This window comes from Aedes aegypti, chromosome 1 (genome assembly GCF_002204515.2).
Source record: "Aedes aegypti strain LVP_AGWG chromosome 1, AaegL5.0 Primary Assembly, whole genome shotgun sequence".
Taxonomy (NCBI): Eukaryota; Metazoa; Arthropoda; class Insecta; order Diptera; family Culicidae; genus Aedes; species Aedes aegypti.
In genome coordinates, this window is record NC_035107.1 from 149,955,144 (window position 1) to 149,979,014 (window position 23,871).

The window sequence follows — 23,871 nt, forward strand, 5'->3', positions numbered from 1 at the left end:
TCGTTCTACTATATTACTATTGAGAAATAATAAAGTAGTCGTTTTTTATACAGTCATTTTTTTCTAACTCGATATTCCTTATCTTGATATCAAGTTAGAGAACCATAATAATAAAAGGTTTTCATGGCTAACTTGATAGTCCCTTGGGTCGCAGTATTCCGTAACTCGATACCTCCCTAACTCGATTATATCGAGTTATGGAGAGTTGTCTGTACAATTGACATTCTTTTCCATTTGCAATGAGCCTTTTCAGAAAAAGAAACCGCTATTTATATCTCTTGAAGAAAATAGTTTGCCACCATTGAGATGGGTGAAATGATTTAATTTCGTTAGCGAATCGTAGGCGACTCAAAAGTGAATCGACTCTTTTGATCGATTCAGTGACCCAGCTGAAAAAATCGTAAGTCTTTTGCAAAGAACCGAGATTTCTTCATTGTAATGAATGGTACGTGAGTAAACTGCCCATCTCAACAACTCCCTACCAAAACATAAAATGCTGATTTTTTTTATTTTTTTTTTTTTTTCAAATCGTCTAATCTACAACACGAAGATAAGATTTCGAAAGTCTCTTGCTAGTGTAGTTAGATTCAATTGCCCCCTGAACAAACCAGTTGAAAATTACAAAAAAAAATCACCTGATTCTTCTCAAGTTACGGCTCAAAAATAAAACCCGGTCAAGAACTTCCCGCCTTCCACTACTTGAACCAATTAATGTATTTGTATCTGCAGTTGCAAAAAAAAGCTGTGATTGTCAACATTTTGTATCAAACAACGGTAAGTATTAAATTTTAATGTTTCGATTGTTCGTGTTACCGACATCTATAGTTTGCCACGAAGTAACAGCTTGAGTATCGAGTCCACTACTATCTGTCTGATATACAAGAATGTGGGCATTGGGTTTCAAATTTGAAGTTTGTCTTTTCATACAAATGTTTAAAAAGGCTATATTCATTTAGCTACACCACTCATTTTGCATCTTTTAATCAGTAAAGAATAAACATTTAATGATGGGCCCCTTATGAGTATCGAATAAATTTAAAAAAATCATTACCAATTGCCCACCAAGACATTACATTAAACAAACGATGAAAAACTACATTTGTAGATAATATAATGGATTCGACAACAGTGCCACTAGCGTTCTATTGAGGATGGGACATTTCGCATAAAAACGTTTCGCATAAGGACGTTTCACATAAGGATGTTTGGCATAATGGGAATTATATGCCTTCTTTAAAATGCTTCCTTGTCTTGTATGAAACTGCCTTATGTTAAACGTCAACTATGCCAAACGTCCTTATGCGTATCGTTCTTATGCAAAACATCCTTATGCGAAATGGGTCACACCCGTTCTATTACTAATGTTTCTTAGTATATATAGAATATAAAATGAACGCTACATTTTATATGTCAATAAAAAACATGTTGAGACCACAAGTAGAGATACAAATCATTGAACGTGCACCTTACAAACAGGGTTGGAAAACAAGCAATTTAATCTTGTTAGACAACAACTTTTCAGAGAATTTGAATAACAAGACGTAAAAAGTAATCCTTACCATGTTTTGCATACAGATTTATAAATTATTCACATGCGGAGCTATACGAAAATTATTCCAAAGGAAGAAATGCTCAACATGTGAGGGTTGGTGGTTACAAAAAATTAACGATATCTACAATTCCCAACAAAAAAAAAAGAAAGTACACCCAAAGGTGGCATTATATACCCCAATTTCATTCTAGTTCAATCCACCCATTGAAGAAAACCTCAAATGCAGTTGACCTGCTCAATCTCCCTGCTATAAATGGATCCTGTACAAGTCGTTAACCCTTAATCGAAAGGATCGGAGATATACACCGCTCTGCGTGTATGCGGTTCAATTTTGGTGTTTCCTAAGATTTTTCCTACACTCTCTTACCATGTACGTAAGTGCGCTTCAAGGAACCATAAAAATGTAGACATCCTAAAAAATACAATCACTGCTTTTTCCCCCTAGTGAATCGTAGAACGCAGATTGGCAGGATTCTAAGGTAATAGTGAAATTGTTTTACGGCATGCATATGTAAAATTTAGAAATAAATGACTAAATCTGCGACTTCTCTCCCTTTACGAAAAGCTCTGCTTTTTAGGCTGTAGCATTTTCCAAAAATGAAGCATGGGGGTCATGAAGCGTGTTCCATGTCTATTTTGTTATCTTATCTGTAACACAAAGCTCAGTATTTGATAATATGACATCAAAACGTTGAAAGTCAAACGAATAGAAAAGCAAACATAATGTAATATATTCTTCAAATATCCAAAATCAAATAAAATCGGGTGAGTGTGCTCTAGTGGCTGTTGGACATTTACGCAGTAGCACTTTATCTTTCAAATTTTAATGATATGAGGATTTAAATGCCAGTACAAACAGCAACTGCTATGCCGTGGCATTTTGTGTGGTATGACGTGGAAGCGGAAATATGTTCGGTGATAATAGTTGAGACCAATCAGAAAGAAAAAAATTTAAAGAAGCGTATTTATTTTTCCGATAGGTGCCTTAAAGTCTAATATTAAACTCAATGGGCGAGAAACATTTATGATTTCGATAACGAGCGGGTATTTGAACAAATCTGCGTTGCATAAAACAAATCATTTTTTTAGAGCACACAAAAAGGGAAAATTTGAAATTGGCAATAGTTGGTATATGTAGTTTATGTACAAGTTGCTTTAGTGTTGTGCGGCAATATATGTCATTAACACTTTAGTAGTCGCACAGCTTTAATTTGTAAAACGCAAGTAAAATAACCTCGCTTTAAATACACAGTATCAGCGCGCTGCTTCTAACGTTGGTCAACCGCGTGACAACATTTTAGCCATAGTAAATTTAGTCGGCCCATACTGCCGAGAATCACAGTTGAGTACTCACGCTAACTTTGAATATGGTAATAAACTTATTTCAATTCAAATGTTTCATGAAGCGATTCTCAATAATAACAGTTCCATGTTCAATTATTTAGAAACCGATTTGAGCACATATAAAACATACGTCGATAGAAGAGTGTCCAATCCCGGGATTTCTCAAATTTTTAATAAAACTAGTATTTTGGTTGAAATGGAAGCACGAATTCAATAATGCAATGAGTTTTTTCAATGAAATAAATATGACAATGTAGTTTTCCAAGATAATATGTTAATTAAAGCAAATCACATTCCATATACGACCTTCTTATTCTGATGAAGTATTTTAGGCAAAAATAAAAACTGACTGAGCTTGACTGATTACGAATTTGCTATGGATTTTTTTTTTTCAAATTCTCTGTAACACTTATGAATGGAAGCATGGTTGAAAGGTATTAAGTCATAATATTAAAGGAATTTGCTTCAGACATATGAAAAGTCATCAAAGCTTTAGAACATAAGAAACGATTAAACATCATTGAAGGTTTAGTAGAATATTATGCTATAAGATACTTACTGATGATAATTGACTGATGTTCAGGTGTACTTTCAAACTTGCTTTCTTATCGTAGGCTTACAAAAACGACTAATCTTGAAGAGAAAAGCATTAAAGTTTTGCAAGTAGACATATAAAAATATGTGTTTTTCGTATGGAAAATTGGTCTTTTCATAAACATAATTACTCATTTATTTCCTTTTCATGATGCTCTTCTCTTTTACTAAATAAGGCTTGATAGTTAGGAAGAATGTCATTGTTTTTCATTGAAATCTAGTGCTTTCCGTCAGATTCTACGTACATTTCGGGAATCCCGGGATTCCCGGGATGTCAGAACTAATATCCCGGGAAACGGGAAATCCCGAAATGTGTCAAATTTTTTGTCCCGGGATGGACAATCTAGTCGATAATAATATTCACACTACCATTTCTTTGCAATCAAAATTTGATATTAACAATGCTCTCGAAACTTCAACACATTCCATTGTTGAAGCAAGGAGCATTGCGATATCGAAATGCGAAGAAAATCAGTTATTTTAGACGACGATTTCTACCTCTTAAAATGACTTAAAAACATGAAGAGAAGCCAATTTTAACAGACACTCCTGTGCAGAACGTTTCTTCACACCTCCAAAAACATATAAAAGTGTGTTTCCTCTTTCACTTTCATATCTGTGCGACAACACGTCTATTTCAAACACTTTACTGCCCATAAACGCATACTTGTCCCATGTGAATAGGAAATCCAGCAAACATGGGACTGATATGCGTTTATGGGCAGTTTATGACTCATTCGAAAGGTAATTTAATGGGTTGTTCACTACACATATTGACTTAAAATGATACATTTTTAACATCAATATATGGAGTGATACTTACCATTTGCTTCTTCAAATATGCCTTTCCTATGCATCATAAAGGCATAACCGTCCCATATGAAAAAAGTAGGCGTTGAAAAATAGCGCATAAAGTTTTAAGTTCATCTTCTCATACAAATGTTTTTAATTTTCTAATACATTTCTACATGCCGTATTTATTTTAAACAGCCGCTCAAATAACTCATTTTGCTTCAATTGATCAGCAAAATATATAGACTTGATTGCAACTCATGTTTTTCAGTTGCTATTTAGGTTGAAAGTTCATATAGAGACTATTATGCCTTTATTTTTCAATATGGTACTGCACCAACTTCACATTTTTCCACGACATTTCCAAGCAAAGTGTGTTATTGTATATATGCATTGCAAAATATATAATAAAACATTGATGTTGCGATGAAAGAAGGTGTTGGTTCGAAAATCCATATGGGACAGTTATGCTTTTATGGGCAGCGCAGGTAAACCCAAACTTTTGCACGATGATTTTTGTTATGGGATAGGATCGTCTACCTGAATTGAGAATTAAAAAATTAAAAAATAAAAATTTCACAATTGGACTTTGGAAATTCTATAAAAAAGCCTCAATAGCTGATACAGGTCGGACTCGATTATCCGGAGACTCGATTATCCGGGGACTCGATTATCCGGGATTCGATTATCCGGAATTTTAGACTCGATTATCCGGAATTTGTTTTTTTGATGATCTCGTTTTTTCAATTTTTATGCAAAAATCTGAGATAATTTGGTATTGCAACATACAATATGAAGGGTTTTGCAGTTTTGAACGTATTTAAGAAAAGGAGGGTTTGAAAAAGTGGTTTTTTGTGAAATGCTGATAAAAATTTGTTTTTTTCTTGTAAAGACCCCTACTGTTCCTATAAATAATTTCTGGCTGTGCCACCGTATCATATAGATAAAACAACGAAAAAAGATAATATTTATATTCTTTTATCGAAGATTTCAATTTATTTGTTAGTGATTCGATTATCCGGAGGATTCGATTATCCGGAGTGAAAAAAAAATCGATACTCCGGAAAATCGAGTCCGACCTGTAATGGCTTTGGGAAAACAAAATATCTCAAAAGCCACAAAAACTTGCACAGTTTGAAAGCGCGCTGAATTATCCAGAGCCGGATTAATAAATGTGGGTGCCACGTGCCCACAAACTTGTGGGCCTTTGTTGATTAGTAATGATTGTAGTATAGATCCTTGAGCCTTAAAACTTTATTTTTATTAAGCTTTAGTTTAAAAGCATAACGCATCCACAAGAAATTGAATCCCATCCATGAAAAATTGAATATTCTATTTCAGTAAATTGCTCTAAGGTTTCCAATAGGTGTTAAATGTTAAATTCTAAAAAGTAATTCTAAATTTAAAGTCATGATTGGTGAGGCCGCTAAAATATGGGGGTTCAGGGCCCTCAGAAATTTGGCCAGGGAGGTCTCACTAGTCCAATTGAAAATAAAATTGCTCCTTATTTCGAAATCATTCATAATCAATAAAACGTGTTTGACAATGCTTGAAAAAGATTGGGAGAAGAATTAGCATTCGAATAAATGTAAGTCAATGGCGATCAGCAAACTTCCAGAAAGTAGCTTATCGTTCTTGGTTAATATGTTTAACAAATGTTTTCAATTGACATATATTCCTAACATATGGAAAAATGTCAAGGTAAAAATGCTGCCGAAGTTTCGTGCTTTCCTCTATCAAAAATTATTTTCGAAAAGCCATTTTGAATTTGTAGAATGATCTAGAGAATGATATTTATTTGTGCTGACGAAGAGTTTTGCGACATGGACAATCCCCCACTGTGAACTTTTACAAATGTGACGAATTTGATTTATTCTAACAAATTTAAACTATATTCAACTTGCTCTTCTGCATACGACAATGGTTTTCGTGAAAAACTGTTTGTAAAGAAAAAATAAAATTGATTTTTCAACATACAATGTTAAATAATGCAAAGTTATATGTTATATGTCAAATTTCCAGAATTCCAAGTCTGAAGACTTCCTGTATGAACTGATGCTTCTTAAGGCAGCACTCCGAGACCAATATTTTCACATATGGCATATTTAACTTACCTCACTGCCGTGAATCGCAATTCAGTTCCATCTGCATTTTCGTCAAAATTGAGTTGAGTTCGGAAGTTCGGAAAAATTAGGAAAAAAACAGCAAGTCAAATTATCCTATACTTAAAAGTAATCGCATATCAGTCCCACTACTGATTTAAGCAACGTATAATACAAAAATGAACTGTGTTTTGATCATCTTTATATTTTTCTCTGAAAGATATCGCAGTGAAAAGAAAGTTGCGAAAGTTTCATTGAGATTTGATCATGTTCCAATCCTCTGGAATTTTTTGAGTATTCTTATGGAAAACGAGTTTGGAAACTTCACATCCCATTTTCTCAATGCCTACTTTTTACAGATGGGACTGACTTGCGATTCACGGCAGCTCAGGGGTCTCAAAAAAATGTTGCGGATGACACATACCTCTTCACCAAAGGGTGTGCCTGTGTGTCATCTATACTACCCATAACTGCATATTTGTCACATTCGACAATTTGGAGTTAATACCGTGGAGAGCCATCAAATGAAAAACACTTTCGATCAACTTACTGAAATCTATGAGAATGTTCTGGAAAATTCGAAAAACAATACCAAGTTGTGTTGTCACATTGGTATTGCTCATTTAGTTGAGGAATAGATTCTCGTGCACATTTTCAACATGGAAAAATAAATACTCACACGTCAGTTTATATGGCACTTTCATTGAAGCACGCACCTTGCATTCAATATACAATCCAACATAATGCGTTACATGTGCGTTACTTATTGGTTTTGTTAGCTTTGACGCCATCCAATATATGGCAAACATGGTGGGAGAATATTTTGGTGTGACAAAATTATTTAGGTGTGAGTCTATTAGAGGGCAAAATCCTCAATAATTGCAATCGCATAATAATCACATTGAGATTATACATGAGCCTTGTAATGTAGTAGCAATGAAATTTCTATCAGATTTATTTTCTGACTATTCACCTAATATACGATATGAGCTGTACAAAATTAAAGTCTCGAATAAGCACTTTTGGGTTCTTCGTCATTTTCAGAAATTTTAGTTTGCAAAATAGTATGGATATCTTTTTCTTCTTCTTTCACGTTTGGTAATTAAGTTTTACTAAATAAGGATGAAAGTATTACCTTACACAAAACATCGAGATAACTGTAAGATAGTGTTTAAAATGATGATAATAAAGGTGTCAAGAAAATAGTTTCACGCTACGATTATTTAGATCTCTATTTCAGCAAATGAAGTGCTGTTTAATTTAAAACATCATCACAATACTTTCTATAAACAAGTATATACAACCCCAATCGTAATATATTATTTCTATACATTTGTTTTTCAGCGTTCATAGCTGTAGCTGCTCTTGTTAAACTTAAACTTATATCTCTCAGCTCTCTCCATTTTAAACTTTTTACCAAGATCGAATTAATAAATCGTTTGTACTAAGGGCGCCAAAAGCTAAATTTAAAAAAATATCGGCCCCTCTCGGTCTATGGTTTTTCTTTTTTCTGTACGAAGGGGTTGATCTGGCTTGTGTACATTGAATGTAAGGGTATGCGAAATACCTAATGATTCCGTCAAAAACGATACGAAACGAAATTCCGCGGAATTCCACGGAACTCATACAAGCGGAATTTTTATTTTACGATTTCGTTTCGTTTCGCTAAATTGTAAAAATATTTCCGCGGAAAATTTAATACAAACGGAATAAAACGGAATTTCGCGAAATTTCGAGTTCAATTTCGAACAAAAACGGCATAGCGCTTCTACTCCTTTGATACTACAACATCGCTATCGCCCACATCTACTGCACAAAAATTTCGAAATAAGCCTTAAGGCAACATTTTCGTGGGGTGAGAGTCCTCAATATTCAGATCTTTTCTTTTTTTTTGGTATCATTCCAAACATTACATTCATTTCTTATATCTAGGTGTTCTGTGTAATTAGACAACACTATCATCCTAATTTGGTAAAGCAAATTTAAGATTTTATTAACAGTGGCGCAGATCATTGATGCTCGCATTAGTTCTCTCTCTTATGCTCCCGCTGTTTTTTCGCAGAGCAAATAGTGACGTCACTTTTTGCTCTGCATATTAAAAGCAGGGGAAAAGAAGAGAGAACTTGTAGTACGCATCAATGATGTGTGTCATCTGGAGATGAGATAGCTCACTGACAACTGGCATGTTTTCTAGCCTTCTTTAACTTATTTTTTCAAATTCTTGGGTAGTGCACAATGGTCAGATGAACTTATTTTGGTCAAAATCATATTTACTTCATGTAGTTCACTATGAAAAAGGATATGAATAAAATAATTTATTAGCAGTTCACCAACACACAACTATATTTTGGTATTCTACTTTTTGAAATGTGAAATCATCGAAAAACACCTAAACATTTTAATAACGTTTACCTGAAGTTTGACGCTTTTTCACGCTCTGCCTTCCGAATGTGGTGGTTTTTCAGTGACAGTTGGTGACAGGTTCCCTTGAATTTTGGGAGCTCCTCTCTCTCAGGATTTTTTTTTGCACATCTTAATCGCGAGAAACCAATAAATTAGGCAAACATTGCTGAACTTTTCAATCTTATATACAATTCCTCAATGTTATGTTTTCCAGGCTCAAAATTTTTTTCAAAATTTTCAAATAATTTTTAAAATTTTTTTTTTTTCAAGGTTTATAAATTATTGAAATTTGATTAGAGAAATCCTTGTTAAATTTCTCCAGCAATATTATTTCGAATTTATGACTCTTGCAAGTATAATTTGACTCTCTCAAGTACAATTTCATGGATTCATTAAAATTTAATTTAATTTAAAACTCCAGCAATTATTCCGGGAATTCTCCCGTTTTTCCTCTTTCTGACGTTGTGTTCAAACTGGGCAGAACCTACTTCTCAGCTTAGTGTTCACTTAGGCGCTTATCGATTTGTGCCCCTAATCACATGTTTTCAAGTCACAAAGCATACAGTTTGGTCAATTAAAAATAATCGAAGACCATTACTTCACGTTTTATGGTAGTTAATGACATAACATCATTACTACATGATTTTTAGATACATTGTAAAACATATCTAAAAATTAATTGCTTGTGCAACTCAATATCTTCGAGATTGTTTTAAATGTTTGCGACTACTATTCGATCCACTCCTTTATTGTAACATTTTAATAACACCCAGCTCTCCCCTTAAGCGTAATGAAACTTGTGAATGGGCTCTTATCAAACAAGAAATAAGACATGTAGGTTTAATCTTGAAAATCAAAGAAATTTACAACATGAAAAAATCTCAAACCGGACCGGAATTCAAACCTGTCACATTTAGTATAGTTTGCCTGAATACCGCACAATGGTCGGGCTTCATATAAAGGGGCGGCAAAAACTACCAAAAACTTTTTTTGAGGTTTTTATGTTCTTATCATTTTAAAACATACCTCTTGTGTTATATTATTATGATCCTCAATTGAAGTTTAACTAAAATTTAAATTTCTTTGACTTTTATGACGTCAAATTGGCTGAAATCAAAAAAATAAAAAATGTGAGAATGAAATAAAGTACAAAAATCATATTTAAGGAATGCCATATTTCCCCAAAGTTATGCACTATCTGAATGCTTATGGTTAAACACTTTTATCGATAGTTGATGTAGGATGGAAAAAAATATTTGTTTAAAGTTTTAATACTATTCAATATTACACTTTAGTAATTTTGATGATTTTGAACCTGGAAAACAACTCTTGTCGCGACAAGTCGCCATTGTTCCGAATATTGCATCCTTAAATCTTACAAAAAACGTTTTAATTTTTTGCAGAAAATTGCTGATTTTCAAGTTACAGCTATTTGAATAATTCAATATTTTACATATATTTTGACGGTACTTTCCATATAAAGTTCACTTAAAATATATTGAACCACTTTTCATTCACATTTTGATCAAACTCGATCAAATACAAACAAAATTTGTGGTTTCAGACAAATTTCATTGCATTTCTAATTAAAAAAAACTTAAAAAATACGTAATATGTGAATAACCCCTTCTGAAACAATAAAAACGTCAAATAACATATTCAGATTACATATTTCATCAATCAAGGCGATAAGACTAGTTTTGGCCAAATTTTTTTTTTTCGACCATTGTGTACCGTTTACGCAACTGACTATGCGCAGCACCTAACACTGCGCGTTTGGCTCCAGCAGTAAATATCATACTGTAATATTTTCTACGTTTGAATTTTTCATAGCTACTTACGAACCTTATTAGTTCTTCTATGAAATTAAAATTTAATTAAGAACAATAACCACAGACAAACAGACGTAGCTCTTAGAACAAATCGCGTTAAAAATCATAGCCGCGAGAACATGTATGCCCAATGCTAAAATACACAGTGTTTGGTCGATGGGCCAACAGGCGGCGGTAGTACGTAATCGTCAAACACGAACAAAAACGATGCGAGCGCTGCGGTTGGTAGATTGACCACCTACCATATATTTGAATTACTCGTTAAAAAAAAGGTCGATGGACATTGATGAGAGTCTTACGTCTGTTTGTCTGTGCAATAACTATATAACAAGATTTCTAAAAAGTGCCCAATGCCCAATGTTATACCCTACGGGCGAAACATATGGTGGGTACACGGTAATTGAGAATGAAAAGCGAACGGGATGTTTATTGCAGATAGGGGAACTTGTGTATTAAAGACAGTCCAGTTCCCTTCGCCATGAGGCGTATTTGTCACCCAAATCGACTGAAGTTTAGCAGTAAGATGCACATAATATTTTAAAAACATAAAAAGACACCTCTCCTTTTCCTGAAATTTTAATGAATGTCAAAAATATAAGAAGTTATCCCACGTGAATGTATACCATAATTATAACAATACACAAAAATTTCGCGGAATATTCATAAAAATTTCGTTTCGTTTCGAAACATTTCGTGATGATTTGAATATCGTATCGGTTTATACGGAATATTTCAATAATTCGTTTCGTTTCGCTATGAACTTTGTTGAAAGTTCCGCATATCGTTTCGTTTCGTATCGCCATGGAAAAATCTCATATCGCATACCCTTAATTGAATGCAGTAAATGAGAAAATGTTCATTAATTACATCGCAAAAAATTTAATTTTCCTCACATTAAACACTTTCTAGAGATATCAACTAAAAGTTTCGTTTGGAGCTTCATTTCTATAAGAGTGTAACGTAATTTGTGAATGCATCCCCACATTATTACATGGCAAATGGCAGAGATTCTCCCATAAAGCTAACACGCGTCAATAGCGTAATGATTATAATTTGAGGAAGGCATTTTCAAAGATATAATTTACTCTTCTATCTTCATTCAATGCTCAATGCGGATGGATAGCGGAAAACTACACGATTTTCAAATTACGTTCAACTCGATTGTTATTGCATCGTGTATCGTATTTTTTATGCTTGTTGAAAATAGGAGAGATGAAGTGAATACAGACAAACAGACGATACATCCGAATTAGTTTTATCGTACAGTAAAATAGCGATTAATTTTAATATTTGCTAGTTTGCTAACGGCTCACCCGTGGCGCTCGCATCGTTTTTGCTTGACATTGACATTTGCGCACTTCCGCCACTTAGTTACCGTTTGGCTAAATATAGTTTTTATAGCATTGGGCGTTATTGTTCGCGTGACTATGTTTAAATTATAAACTGATCTAGCTGTTGCGTCTGTTTGTATGTGATGTGACCGTGATCGACTGCAAGGATAGGTGAGGGTGAAGCGAGAACAGAAGTTTCCAATGCGGTCGTAAACAATTGGGCGGAGTGTTAAAGACGGTTTAACATCGATTGCATCAAGCTACGACAACAGCTAGGTTGTAGGTGTAAGATACTCTCAACTCAATTTGTAATGTATATTTTACACAAACTGAGTAATGATTATTAAGATAGGATGCATACCGTTGCTGTTCAAGCAAAGCACACATTGCCGAAGGCACAACAGGGAGGATGTGATATAATGTTTTGTACGGAGTAGCCAACTCTAGACCTTGTACTCTGTAGCTATCGAGGTATTGTTTGCTCAGGCTTTTTGTTGAGGTGCGTGTTGGGGCGTTGCAAATCTCTCTTCTTCCACGCTTGCCGATTTGCTACTAACGCAAGGCTGTTCAGTGATAGAAATGAGGAAGAGCCTTATAAGCACGCACGAATAAAACGACCCCTATCCAATGCTTAGATGTCTAATGATTCTAATGGTATCACTTATGTGTGGTTCAGCCTCCTTGCGTGTTCAATCGGCAGTTGACAGCCAACATATTCCAAGATCAACATTTGTACAAATGGCTTTTGAACTAATACTGAATGTTATAAATATCTACAATATCTTAAAACAGTATAAGTTACATGATTAATTTACTCTTCAAATTTGTCAAAAATATGTAGGCAGCTAGAATACAACTGTTTATGTCTAAGGTCGGGGGACAACGTGGTGAAGTTAGATGCACGTTGAATTTGTTTTATAAGCAAATGATCATGGGTTTGATTCCCAGCCCCCCCAACACAACTTTTTGTCAATTCACTCAAAAGCGAAATCCTTACCCCGTTCCCCTGATGGACGATCAACAACCGCAGCAACCCACGTGCTTTTTGTCCTTACCGGAGTGAGGCGGCTAGAATTCCAAATTTTCCCGAAATTTGGTTTTGTGAGAAACAGGAAATAAAATTGTAATTTCCAGGGATTTCCCGGGATCCCGGGATAAAATCGTGAAAATAAAGCAAATTTAGGGTGCTTTTAATTATTCCTATCTATATTATATTTTATTCCAGCTAATCTTCATGGGGCTTTTCTGTGAGTAGTTTACTTATTCGTCTCAATTTTTTCTGTTGGCTGCTTGGTTTTTTTTCTGTTGCGTGAAAACAAAGAAGTATATTAAATTAAGCAAAAGTCCATTCAATAACAAAAAGAGAGGAGCTCATATTTGACAAATCGTATAAAGCTCAAAACATATTTGCCAACATTAAATCAATGTTTTCGAGGTAGCCATGAAAATCAATTTTTACAATAGTTCTTTTACTCGATATCGTGATACCGAATACCGAGTAAGGGAGAGTTAACTGTATTTGTAATGTATTCAGATACGGTTCCCAGCTGACGTGATACCTAACGGCGAATAGTGTATAAACAAATAAATTAGGAGAAAAAGAATTCTAACGGCATCATCTCACAAACTTACCATAAAAATAGAAATAAACACAAATGTTAATAAAGGTAAAACTAATACATCAGATGTATACGGAAAATTCTGAATTCACTTGAAACAAACTCCACCTCACTGCTCACTCACGCGCTATAATGCGATGCACATGGGTGACGATATGATTGCACCAAAAATTCATCTGCTCAAAACCACAGAACCGAAAACGATCGCATTTTAATGTGAAAAATTCCATTATGCACAATTCAAAAAGCTGCATGTCAAGCATTCTTGCTGATGCTGTATCATTATAACATTTTAGTTTTCAGACGAAGCATTATTATATGATTATCAGCAGAAACCATTCGCAACCATACATTGCGCTGATGACACCCGTATCTGTTTCAGAAAACTTTTCAACATGACGCATTGAATAAAAAATAATAAAAATAGTGCATGTCCAAAAATCGAGTGGTGAGTATAAGCAGGTTGGCGGTGTGGAATCCTTTGCGTTGGCTGAATCAAATAGACATCTGTACTCATTAGCATGTTGAAGGCAGGGTCCACGTGTTCGTTTATTTTCGTAATGCTCATTAACATATTGAAATTAAACATCGAACTCTGAGTAAACCGTTACACGCATACCTGAAACCATGGTATTATCAAACTTGAATGAATCGAGACGAAAGCCCCTTCTGGGTAAAGTCTCTCTAAACAAAAAAAAAATGAATCTAAAATTTTCTTTTTGTAATTTCTCATCGTAATAGGCTGATTTTCATCACGCCAATCTGTCATGAAACGGCCTACTTTCCTGCACTGAAGTATGCAGTGCGGGAATAGTCATTACGCAACTGAAACCAGTGCTGTAATGATTCATTACGCAACGCTTTCTCATTACGCAACTGTTTTGAGTTGCGTAATGAATTATTACACAACCATTTCTCAAAAATTGTAAAATGATAGTGAATGCATTCCGATATTATTTCTGATACCCTCAAGTGGTCTTCTACGAAATTGCAAAAATGTTGTTACGACTCGTGCTGTAAAAATCATCATTCTGCAACTTGTTCCGTAAACTACTATTTTTGCAATTTCTTATCGTAATAGGCTGTTTTTCATCACGCCAATATGTCATGAAACGGCTTACTTTTCTGCACTGAATTATGCAGTGTAGTAATAGTCATTTCCAGTGGGACCAGTGGGACCAGTGGGGTAATGTTTAATTACGTAACGCTTTCTCATTACGTAACTATTTTGAGTTGCGTTATGAACCATTGTACAATTGTTTTTCATAAATTGTAGAATAATGGTGAATGCATTCCGATATGATTTCTTATACCCTCAGGTGGTTTTCTACGAAATTGCAAAATAAATTGTGTACGCAACTCGTTGCAGAACTCAATTTTTACAGCACTTGTCGTAATTATCCAACTCGCAAGCCTCGTTGGGCAAATGTACGACTCTTGCTGTAAAAATCATCATTCTGCAACTTGTTCCGTAAACTACTATATCTGGATTTTAGTTTGAGGCTTTGATTTGTCAAAAAATCTTTGTTACAAAATATTCTATCAGCTGTGAGTGGCATGCTCACCAAGACGAAAAGCCACTTATATAAAAATAAGAAATAATTATCGGTGTATAAGTCAACAAAGCACGATTTGTCGGGGCAGCTAGTAAGAGATAAAACAACTCTGTCTTCAACTGATGTTTACCAGCTGGCAACAACAATAAAATGTAGGATATTTACGGAAGTTTTTACATGCCAACTACATTGTTTGGGATTGCTTCGAATACTTAAAGTTTATTTTTTTGATGATGCTATTATTAACTTTTTTAAAGGATTCTGGAAAGGTATTTGCAATGCTGAGTAAAGTTACCTTGCATTTATAAAATTTGCATTTGGTTACCCAGAACCTGTGAACGCTTGTGATTACCCTCCATCCTTCGTTTCATGCAAAATACCAGCCAGTCTTCCATCGCTGTGTCATCACAGAAAAAAAGTGAAACGTGTTGCCTGCTAACCTACAAGATATGTGTGTTCAGCATGATTGTTTGAGTTTCCCTCTGAATTTTCCGGATACGTGTGCCGAGTGATTGCTCGCTGTTTTCGTTTATATTTTTTGGTCGGTAGATTATTGCATATTTATTTATTTATATGTAAATATATAAAACTGCAACAGCAATAATTGCACACACATGAAATAATATCAGTATCACTCGCACTTTTTCATTTGTTTTGGTCGTCTGTTCACGGCAAAAAAATGTTTATCTATTGCTGCATTTAAACGGTAACTATTATAAAAATTTTGACAAGTCATTTATTTTCTGGTTTTGGTATTAATTTTTGATATATACCTGTTTCCTTTTTGCTTTTATGAATATTTTATTTATTTTCAACGTTTTCCGCATCGTTCGGCGAAGAGTGATGTGTCTGATTTCAATGCGATTGCAGTAGCTTTTAGTGGTACCGTTTTGATATGCTGCATTGACATTCTAGGAGAATATTGACAGCAACATGTATTCTAACCATTCAGTATAATTTAATACTTTTAGTCGTTCCATAAATAAGTTAGTCTGATCAAGTAAAATAAGTCTGGTGTGATATAATATAGCCGTCATATGTTTCAAGCTCTTATTATGGAAACTGAATTTTAGGTGTAATTTTTATACAATGTATATGTATATCCATCTTCAGTACCGCTACAAACCGAATGATAAGTTCATTTTTTTTAATTCATCATATGATTTCGCTCTGTACGTTAGTTCCAATTTATCCACTATCCATGCAAGGTCGCCGTCGTAGTTCGTTTGTAGCCGCTGAATGATAAATAGATAATAATTTAGAAAAATACACAATTCATGTTTTAAAGTCTTTTGTGTTCGAGAGAGCCGGTTTTGTGCTTGCCTTTCCGAGTTAAGAGAAGTGTCTCAAGCAAGAGTCCTCGGACCTCGTGTGCATTAATCCATTCTGATCGAAGCTTGGACATCTCGGATGGTGTTCCTAAGCCACTGTGGCAAAATGACGCAGCTTTCGCTGTGAAATATAGGCCAACAGTCTCGGGCACACACCAGCTACGGAAATCTTGTTTTTGTATACAATACGGTGTAGACTAAGGTGGAGGAAAAGTTCGACCTTAGTGGTATAATCTTAATTTCCATTTTTGCCCACTTTTGGTCAAAACAGTTTCAAAATTGATTGTTTTGAACGAAGTTTTGCCCCACCGGTGGGGCAAGAGCTCGAATCTAGAATGGGACAAAAGTTCGCTGGTCGAAACACAAAATATCAACACTGTTGTGACAGGCATACTTTATATCAGACATAAAATTATGTTTACAGAAAAATACACACTTAATTTTCATCAAAAAATTGCTCAAAACAGGGAGTTTAAATCCAATATATCCAAAAATAGCAGTTTTTCGCAAAATTTTGGGAAAATGTGAAATTTTGGTGACATTTTTCGCACGCTCAGGCAAATTTCACTAAATTTGAATATAATATGTGGATTTTAGGCAATTTGCAAATTTTTCCGTAAATTTATACATGGGTCGAACTTTTGCCCCACTATAGGCCAAAAATTGTTTCGGTGCATTTATGCAAAAACTAATACAACTCAGACCATCCTTATGGTAGGCCTAGAAACGGCCTTATATTATATTTCGAAAAAGATTTTATCTTTATTTATTTTCATGTAACCGAAGTTTGACCAAAAATTACAACATTCACGTCGAAAAACAGCAAATAGCCATAACTTTTCCAAATTTCAATCGATATTTATGATTTTTGGAGTAAAAGTCTCTTACTTGAATTGCATTCGAACCACCATGACCTTTATAAGTTTTGGTCTGAATTGTGCTTCTTCTTCTCGGCATTAACGTCCTTACTGGGACAGAGCCTGCTTCTCAGCTTAGTGTTCATATGAGCACTTCCACAGTTATTAACTGAGAACTTTCTTTGCCAAATTTGCCATTTTCGCATTTGTATATCGTGTGGCAGGTACGATGATACTCTATGCCCAGGGAAGTCAAGGAAATTTCCATTACGAAAAGATCCTGGACCGTGCGGGAATCGAATCCATACACCTTCAGCATGGCTTTGCTTTGTAGCCGTGGACTCTAACCACTCGGCTAAGGAAGGCCCCATATGAATTGTTCTAGAAATCTTAAAAAGAAACTCTTGCCCCAATCAAACTTTTGCCCCACTTTACTCTATGTTTTTCTATGTGTACAATCGGCAGAGATCGACAATTTGACCGAGGACAAAAAATGTGCTCAATTTCATTATAATATGGTATATCTTCTATCATTTTCATAACATCTAATATCTAATATTGGATAATATCTAATATCGATAAAAAAGGCAGCAACAAAGAGGAAGACTTTTCGTAAAGAATCAAAAAAGTCAAACCTAAAAAAAAATCTAAAGTGTCCCCTTGGTGGAACGGGCAAAAAAACAGTGTATGGACCAGCCCAACCGAAACCAGGTTACAATTAAAAAAACTATTTTAGTCAGAAAAACCACACAAATAAAAAACGGAGCACTTTAGCAACGTCCATTTTTTACGTAATGTTAAAATTGAAATTTGTCTTCTGTTCGAAATAGAACAAATCTGAAATTTTATTTTTGTTAGCCAAATCTTGGAGGAGCCAAAAAGCCAAAGCCAAATAAATTTTCAGTGTTGATTTTCATTATATTTCGTTATTTTTGCTAGTTTTTTTTACAATTTTTCCCTACGATATTACATGAGATAACAGGTTTTATTGAATTAATGGTTCTTATTCTGTTCATCAGTGCTGATAGGTGTGGGAACGTATTTCACTTAGAACAATGTTATCGCAATGTTTACTGTAATAGTGTACCCTTTGAAAATGAAATATTTAAGTGATTTCCATGAATTATTGTTCCTATAAACCTTCAATGAACCATCTTGTCAAATCAATTGTTATTCTAAATTTATTTAAATAACATATTTTCCCAGTGGATTCTCCTTTTGGGTGTTGAAATATTACTGTTGGTAATGATCATCCAAGCTGCGTATCAAATATGTTATTATGCCTTGTCTTCATTGTGCTGCGTTATCGTTATGATTTTATTTTCAATCAAAGAATAAAATCATATTTACGGGAGAGATGGCTCCATCAGTGAGCGTATCACAGTACAAATTTCGTTCAATTTTATTCAAATCTAGTGGAATATTCTTACAAACAGAAGCGTTTAATATTTTCTCTCATTAAAACTTTTCACTCAAAAACCCGTAAAAAAACTCAAGGTTATGGTTGAAGCCTGTAAAATTGAATTATGTTTTAATAATTCATAATTTTAATAAGTCGATGTTATGAAAACTAAAATAATGATTTGATTATCATTCGACAAATATACGTGGCAAAGACATACTGTAAGCAATCATAAATTCACCTTAACTTGCATTTTATTATTTATTGATTCCCCCAACACATTTGGATGGGAAATGACAAGAGAAGTTTTTGAGATTTGTTCCTTTGTATAGTTTTGAAATTATGTTGTTACCATAGAACCAACTCGTTACACATTTATAAAACAAAACTTTTGTCCACCTTCATCTAAACAGATTGAAGTGTCGTGTCAAACAGAAACGTCGCAGTATAAGGTTCTTGACGGCAAAACTGGTACGGAATGGTATTTTTGCAACGATTCTGTTAGATCTAGGCGTAGCGGGATGTACAAAGCTACGTTGGGGAATGTGGTAATTGTGAATTATCTCTGACTAGTGCATTTATCTACGAGCGGCGATGCACTTTGCATTTGATGGTATAATGCGAATGAGTATCCGTCGTTGAATCAATGTGATGGTACGACTCTGCAGAGATTACCGTGTGATCTTACGGGGCTTGAAAGTTGAGGGCTATTTTGCAATAGTCGTATGGCGCTCGAATATTTCATTTGGTCAGTTCGAATTGAGATCAGACCGTTCCATAATCCAACTCGTCGAAACAGTGGCAGCACGTGTCATAAAATGATGTTTCAGCACCAGTAGAATTGCTATGGAACAGACAAACTATTCCTAAATAGCAGCATTTTGGGAAACACCAGAGAAAACTGTTGGAAAATAATTAAAGCGAAAATTCATCGTCAATTTGTGACATTTTCTAATACCCTTGGCAACATGAACGGCTTCGAAATAGTACATTTGGAAACTGGTTCCAACGGACAGAGCACAAGAATGTCTTTCTGCTATTACACTAGAGCAGCAGGAAGAGTCAAAGTGTAATAAATATTAGAGAAGACTGCAATAAATGGTCCATGCCAATCAGAAAGGTCGACCTACGGAGGTGGATGCTATGTGTGCATCATTGCACTTTCCATCGAAGCTGGTCAATGATGAGGCTGAAACCGTTCGTATGGGCATGGCGACGGATTCTATAATATTAGAGTGGCAGAATACGATGACGAACACAAAACTGGTCTACCATCTACGTTGTCGATCTAATGGAAGATACGAATTTCATATTCAGACGCTTCCTCTGTCATGAACATATGTTATAAAATGTCTATTTTAATACAATTAAGAATGGTGACTTCAGTATTTCAGACATTATTTCAAAGTTGAAACAATTTTGTGTTGATGGAACGCTGACGCTAGTGGATAATTGATTAACATGACTTTTGTTACATGGATTTGATTTTTTTGTAATCGAAACTTGATGTTTCAGAACGCGTATTATTGATTCTTGTTAGGAGTGTGTCAATTGATGGCCACAAGATTGCTGTCTCCATCATCATAAAGATGTTTTGTTGTTATTCACCATGCATGGGCGTCATCTGCCCGGGGGATTTTACCAGACATAGTGCTTTCTACCTGTTAATTTCCTGCACAATAATTTGATATTTATCTCTAAATAGCCGTATCTAAAATTAAACTTCTGTATGCTGTGTGCAGTTATAATGAAAAGCGATGTAGGTATTAGGAGCGTGTTGTTATCAAAAGCCAATTTATTTTGTAATCAAATCGACACTTTCGGCACCGCTTCAAAACATTTTGTACATTATCAAAATATTAATCGGCTATTTAAGTAGTTTAAATTTAAATGACTAGTGCACAGTAGCTGAATGACTAGTAGCACATTGGTGTGATTGCATTGACAATTGCGTACATGCTACACACAAGTCCTGAAGTCCTGAAGTGTCACAAACAGACTGGAAGAAAAAAGTGTAGCTTATCTCGTGAGATTTTTTTTTCATGGAACCATTTATCGCGTAAAAAAGATTAAGTGTACTGTAATATGGGGTGCAGTTGATTAGTACGGTAAAACTATACTCTGCAAGACATTACTATATATAAAAGCTGGGCATGGCTTAGCCGAGTGGTCGTGGCTACATAGCAAAGCCATGCTGAAGGTGTCTGGGTTCGATTCTTGGTCGGTTCAGGATCTTTTCGTAATAAAAATTTCCTTGACTTCCCTGGGTATAGAATATCATCGTACTTGCCACACGATATACGAATGCATAAATGGCAACTTTGGCAAAGAAAGCTCTCAGTTAGAAACTGTGGTAGTGCTTATTGAACACTAAGCTGATAAGCAGGCTCTGTCCCGGTAAGGACGTAATGGCAAGAAAAAGAAGAAGAAAAGCCATGGCATATGAGCCTCTGTACGTGCCATAAATTCTTTTGTTCTCATGACTTTTACTGTGCGCCGTGTGTTGGTGCTGTCTCGCTCTCTCTCACGGGCAACTTGAAAACAGGGCGCACAGTAAAAGTCAAACGTTTTATAGCATGCATAGGCTCATTGTCACATCTTTCTATCTGTCTGTCACTCTAGTAAGGGGGCAAAACTTGTACACTGGTTATTGCGCATTTCTTTCACCATTGGACTATCGCAGAAGTTTTTACAAGTGCGGAAATGCTAATAAAAGTGCGCGATTGCATCCAATCGAATCGGTGTCTTCAGCGGGGTTATTCGTGGAAGTCAAAACAACAAATTCGACAATGATTCGATGCAATCCCGCACTTTTATTCACATTTTCGCACTTATGAAGCCGCACTTTGCAGTCCAGTAGTGAAAGAAATACACAACACAAGACGAGTAATGTACCTGTAGGCGATATTTAATATTCTCCATTGAACGTTTTTCTCTAAAATCGACAGTTTTGAAGTTAAATTTCAAACAAATCAAATGCAAATACTCATAGGCCATTTTCAGAAGTTATTCTTGAGTAAAAAAAGATCGATTTATGGAATATCCCCTTCACTGGATATCAATATAAAACACTTACTCTTCCAAACCAATAATACACTGAGAACAGCGTTGCGGTTGAAAATACTATATTAGAGGGTTAAATTAAATACACAACGCCACTTGATTTGTGCAGACTAAATTCGCATTTATTTAGAATATGTTGTGCATTCAATTTTACCATGACACCATTTGTATAGTAAAAATTACTATATCATGGTTAAAAACTTGCAGCAGACCAGAATCGAACCGAGGATCTGGCGATTGACAAGCGCGAACGCTAGTCGCTCGGCTATCGACGCGGTTGGATTGAGAGGAAACAGAACGCAAATAAAAAGCGTTCAATATAGCTCAATCGTGGTTGGAATAGTAAATTTAAAAACACGTTCATGGTTCTCATTACTGCAACGCTTGTTTCAGTGTATGTAAAAGAATGCGCTTGGCAAAACCAAGCAAGCTGGTTCATTTTTTATGCTTCGCCTAAGTGGAAGTTGTTTTTTTCGTTTTCGCGTTTTGTCGGCATTGGGCTAGGTAAAAGAGTGCACTTCGTAAAGCTTGGGCTTTACTATTCGATTGCTTAGGCAAGCGGATTCGTTTTTCGCGCCATTTTTCCGATTCCACATTTTTCTGGCAAAAGCCCAAGCCTAATAGTTCGTTTGCGCGCGTCAATGCAGTTATTTTCAATCCCAGCTTTTGCGTCTTGGTACCGAGATTGTGACTTCAGTCGAAGATATATTACCAACTGGTAAGCTCATTTCAAGCTTGTGATAACACAAATTTGAAGCATGGCAATGTTACATTTATCATTCATTCAATCATTCAACAAACTTATGGTTCGTCACAATAAGTGTCGGCATAAGCTGTTTTCCTGCTTTATAAAACAAATTGAGACACACGAATTATTTTATTTATTTGTTGCAATCACTATTAAATTAAAAATGTCGACGCAATGATGGGTAGATAATTTTTTAAATTGAGGCTTCATGAATTGCATACTTACCAAGGTAGCTAGTATACGTCACACTAAAGACGGCCTTACAGTTAAGGTCAATTTTTACGTATCTATCGGAGGATACTGAGTCGCAACATCTTCACGTTCACAAATAATTATATGTTTGATTGAAATTGGATCTACATTCAAAACATAATGTGATTCTTCACTGTTTTCCATATTTTTGTCGCGTGCCTAGCAATGAAAAAAATATGCAGTAAATGACAGTTTAATTTGTCCAAGATATCCACACATACGAAAACATACTTTTATTCTATTGTCAAATTACTATGAATGGACACAAAAAAGACAACACACTGCAAGATGACGGGAACAAAGAAATCAAGCCGAAAAGCCTCCGGTTCACAAACGATGCGGTTAAATTCGTTTCCGCCAGATGTGGGTGTTTTATTGTTGCGCAAATATACACTCTAGAAATACAAACAAATGAAAACACAAGTCGCCATCAGCAACCAGCCACCACCACTGACAAGCTTCCATTCTAAAAGCACAGGACCAAGAGATGTGAGAACAATGGACCTGTCAAGTCAATGGTGAAATGCAACCCTTATTTTGCGAATCTTTTTTCCACTCTCGAATGCTGATTATGCCAACAGAGTAGAACAAATCATCGTCAACTCATGCGTCTTGCTCGTGTACTCGATCGTTTTTTTTTCGGAAGTTTGGTAAGGTTAGTTTTGACTGAATGCATACAAAAGCGAGCAGCGTGAATATACCACAGACAAAAACCAACCTCTAAAGAGTAGGCTTTGAGCACGAGAAATGCACAAGACATTCGAACAAAATACGCTTGTCAATCATTCTTCACATTTTCACTTCTCTCCCTGGCTCAATTCCTATACCGGAACCTTCCCAATTTAGTAGCGTTTAAATTCATGTTCAAATTTTCAAATGAGTATTTTAACAACAAAGATATACCGCTCTCCTGATGTATAATCGGCACGTGACTAAATTTATAATAATTTCATTGCAAAACAATACATCAATTCAACTAAGTATGTTTTTGTTCTTCTTTACAGCACCCCTACCCTTCTGAAGACCAGAAAAAGCAGTTAGCGCAGGATACAGGTTTAACGATATTACAAGTTAATAACTGGTGAGTCAACAT

General features: G+C 35.2%; 1 protein-coding gene across 1 annotated transcript in view; it reads left to right on the forward strand.

The window, feature by feature from the left end:
- The window catches only part of LOC5575091 (homeobox protein homothorax), a 395,064-nt gene that overhangs the window by 255,701 nt on the left and 115,492 nt on the right, over positions 1 to 23,871 (forward strand). The window contains exon 8 of the mRNA XM_021838571.1: positions 23,783 to 23,859. Coding sequence (XP_021694263.1) covers positions 23,783 to 23,859 — 77 coding nt within the window. The remainder of the gene's footprint in view (positions 1 to 23,782; positions 23,860 to 23,871) is intronic.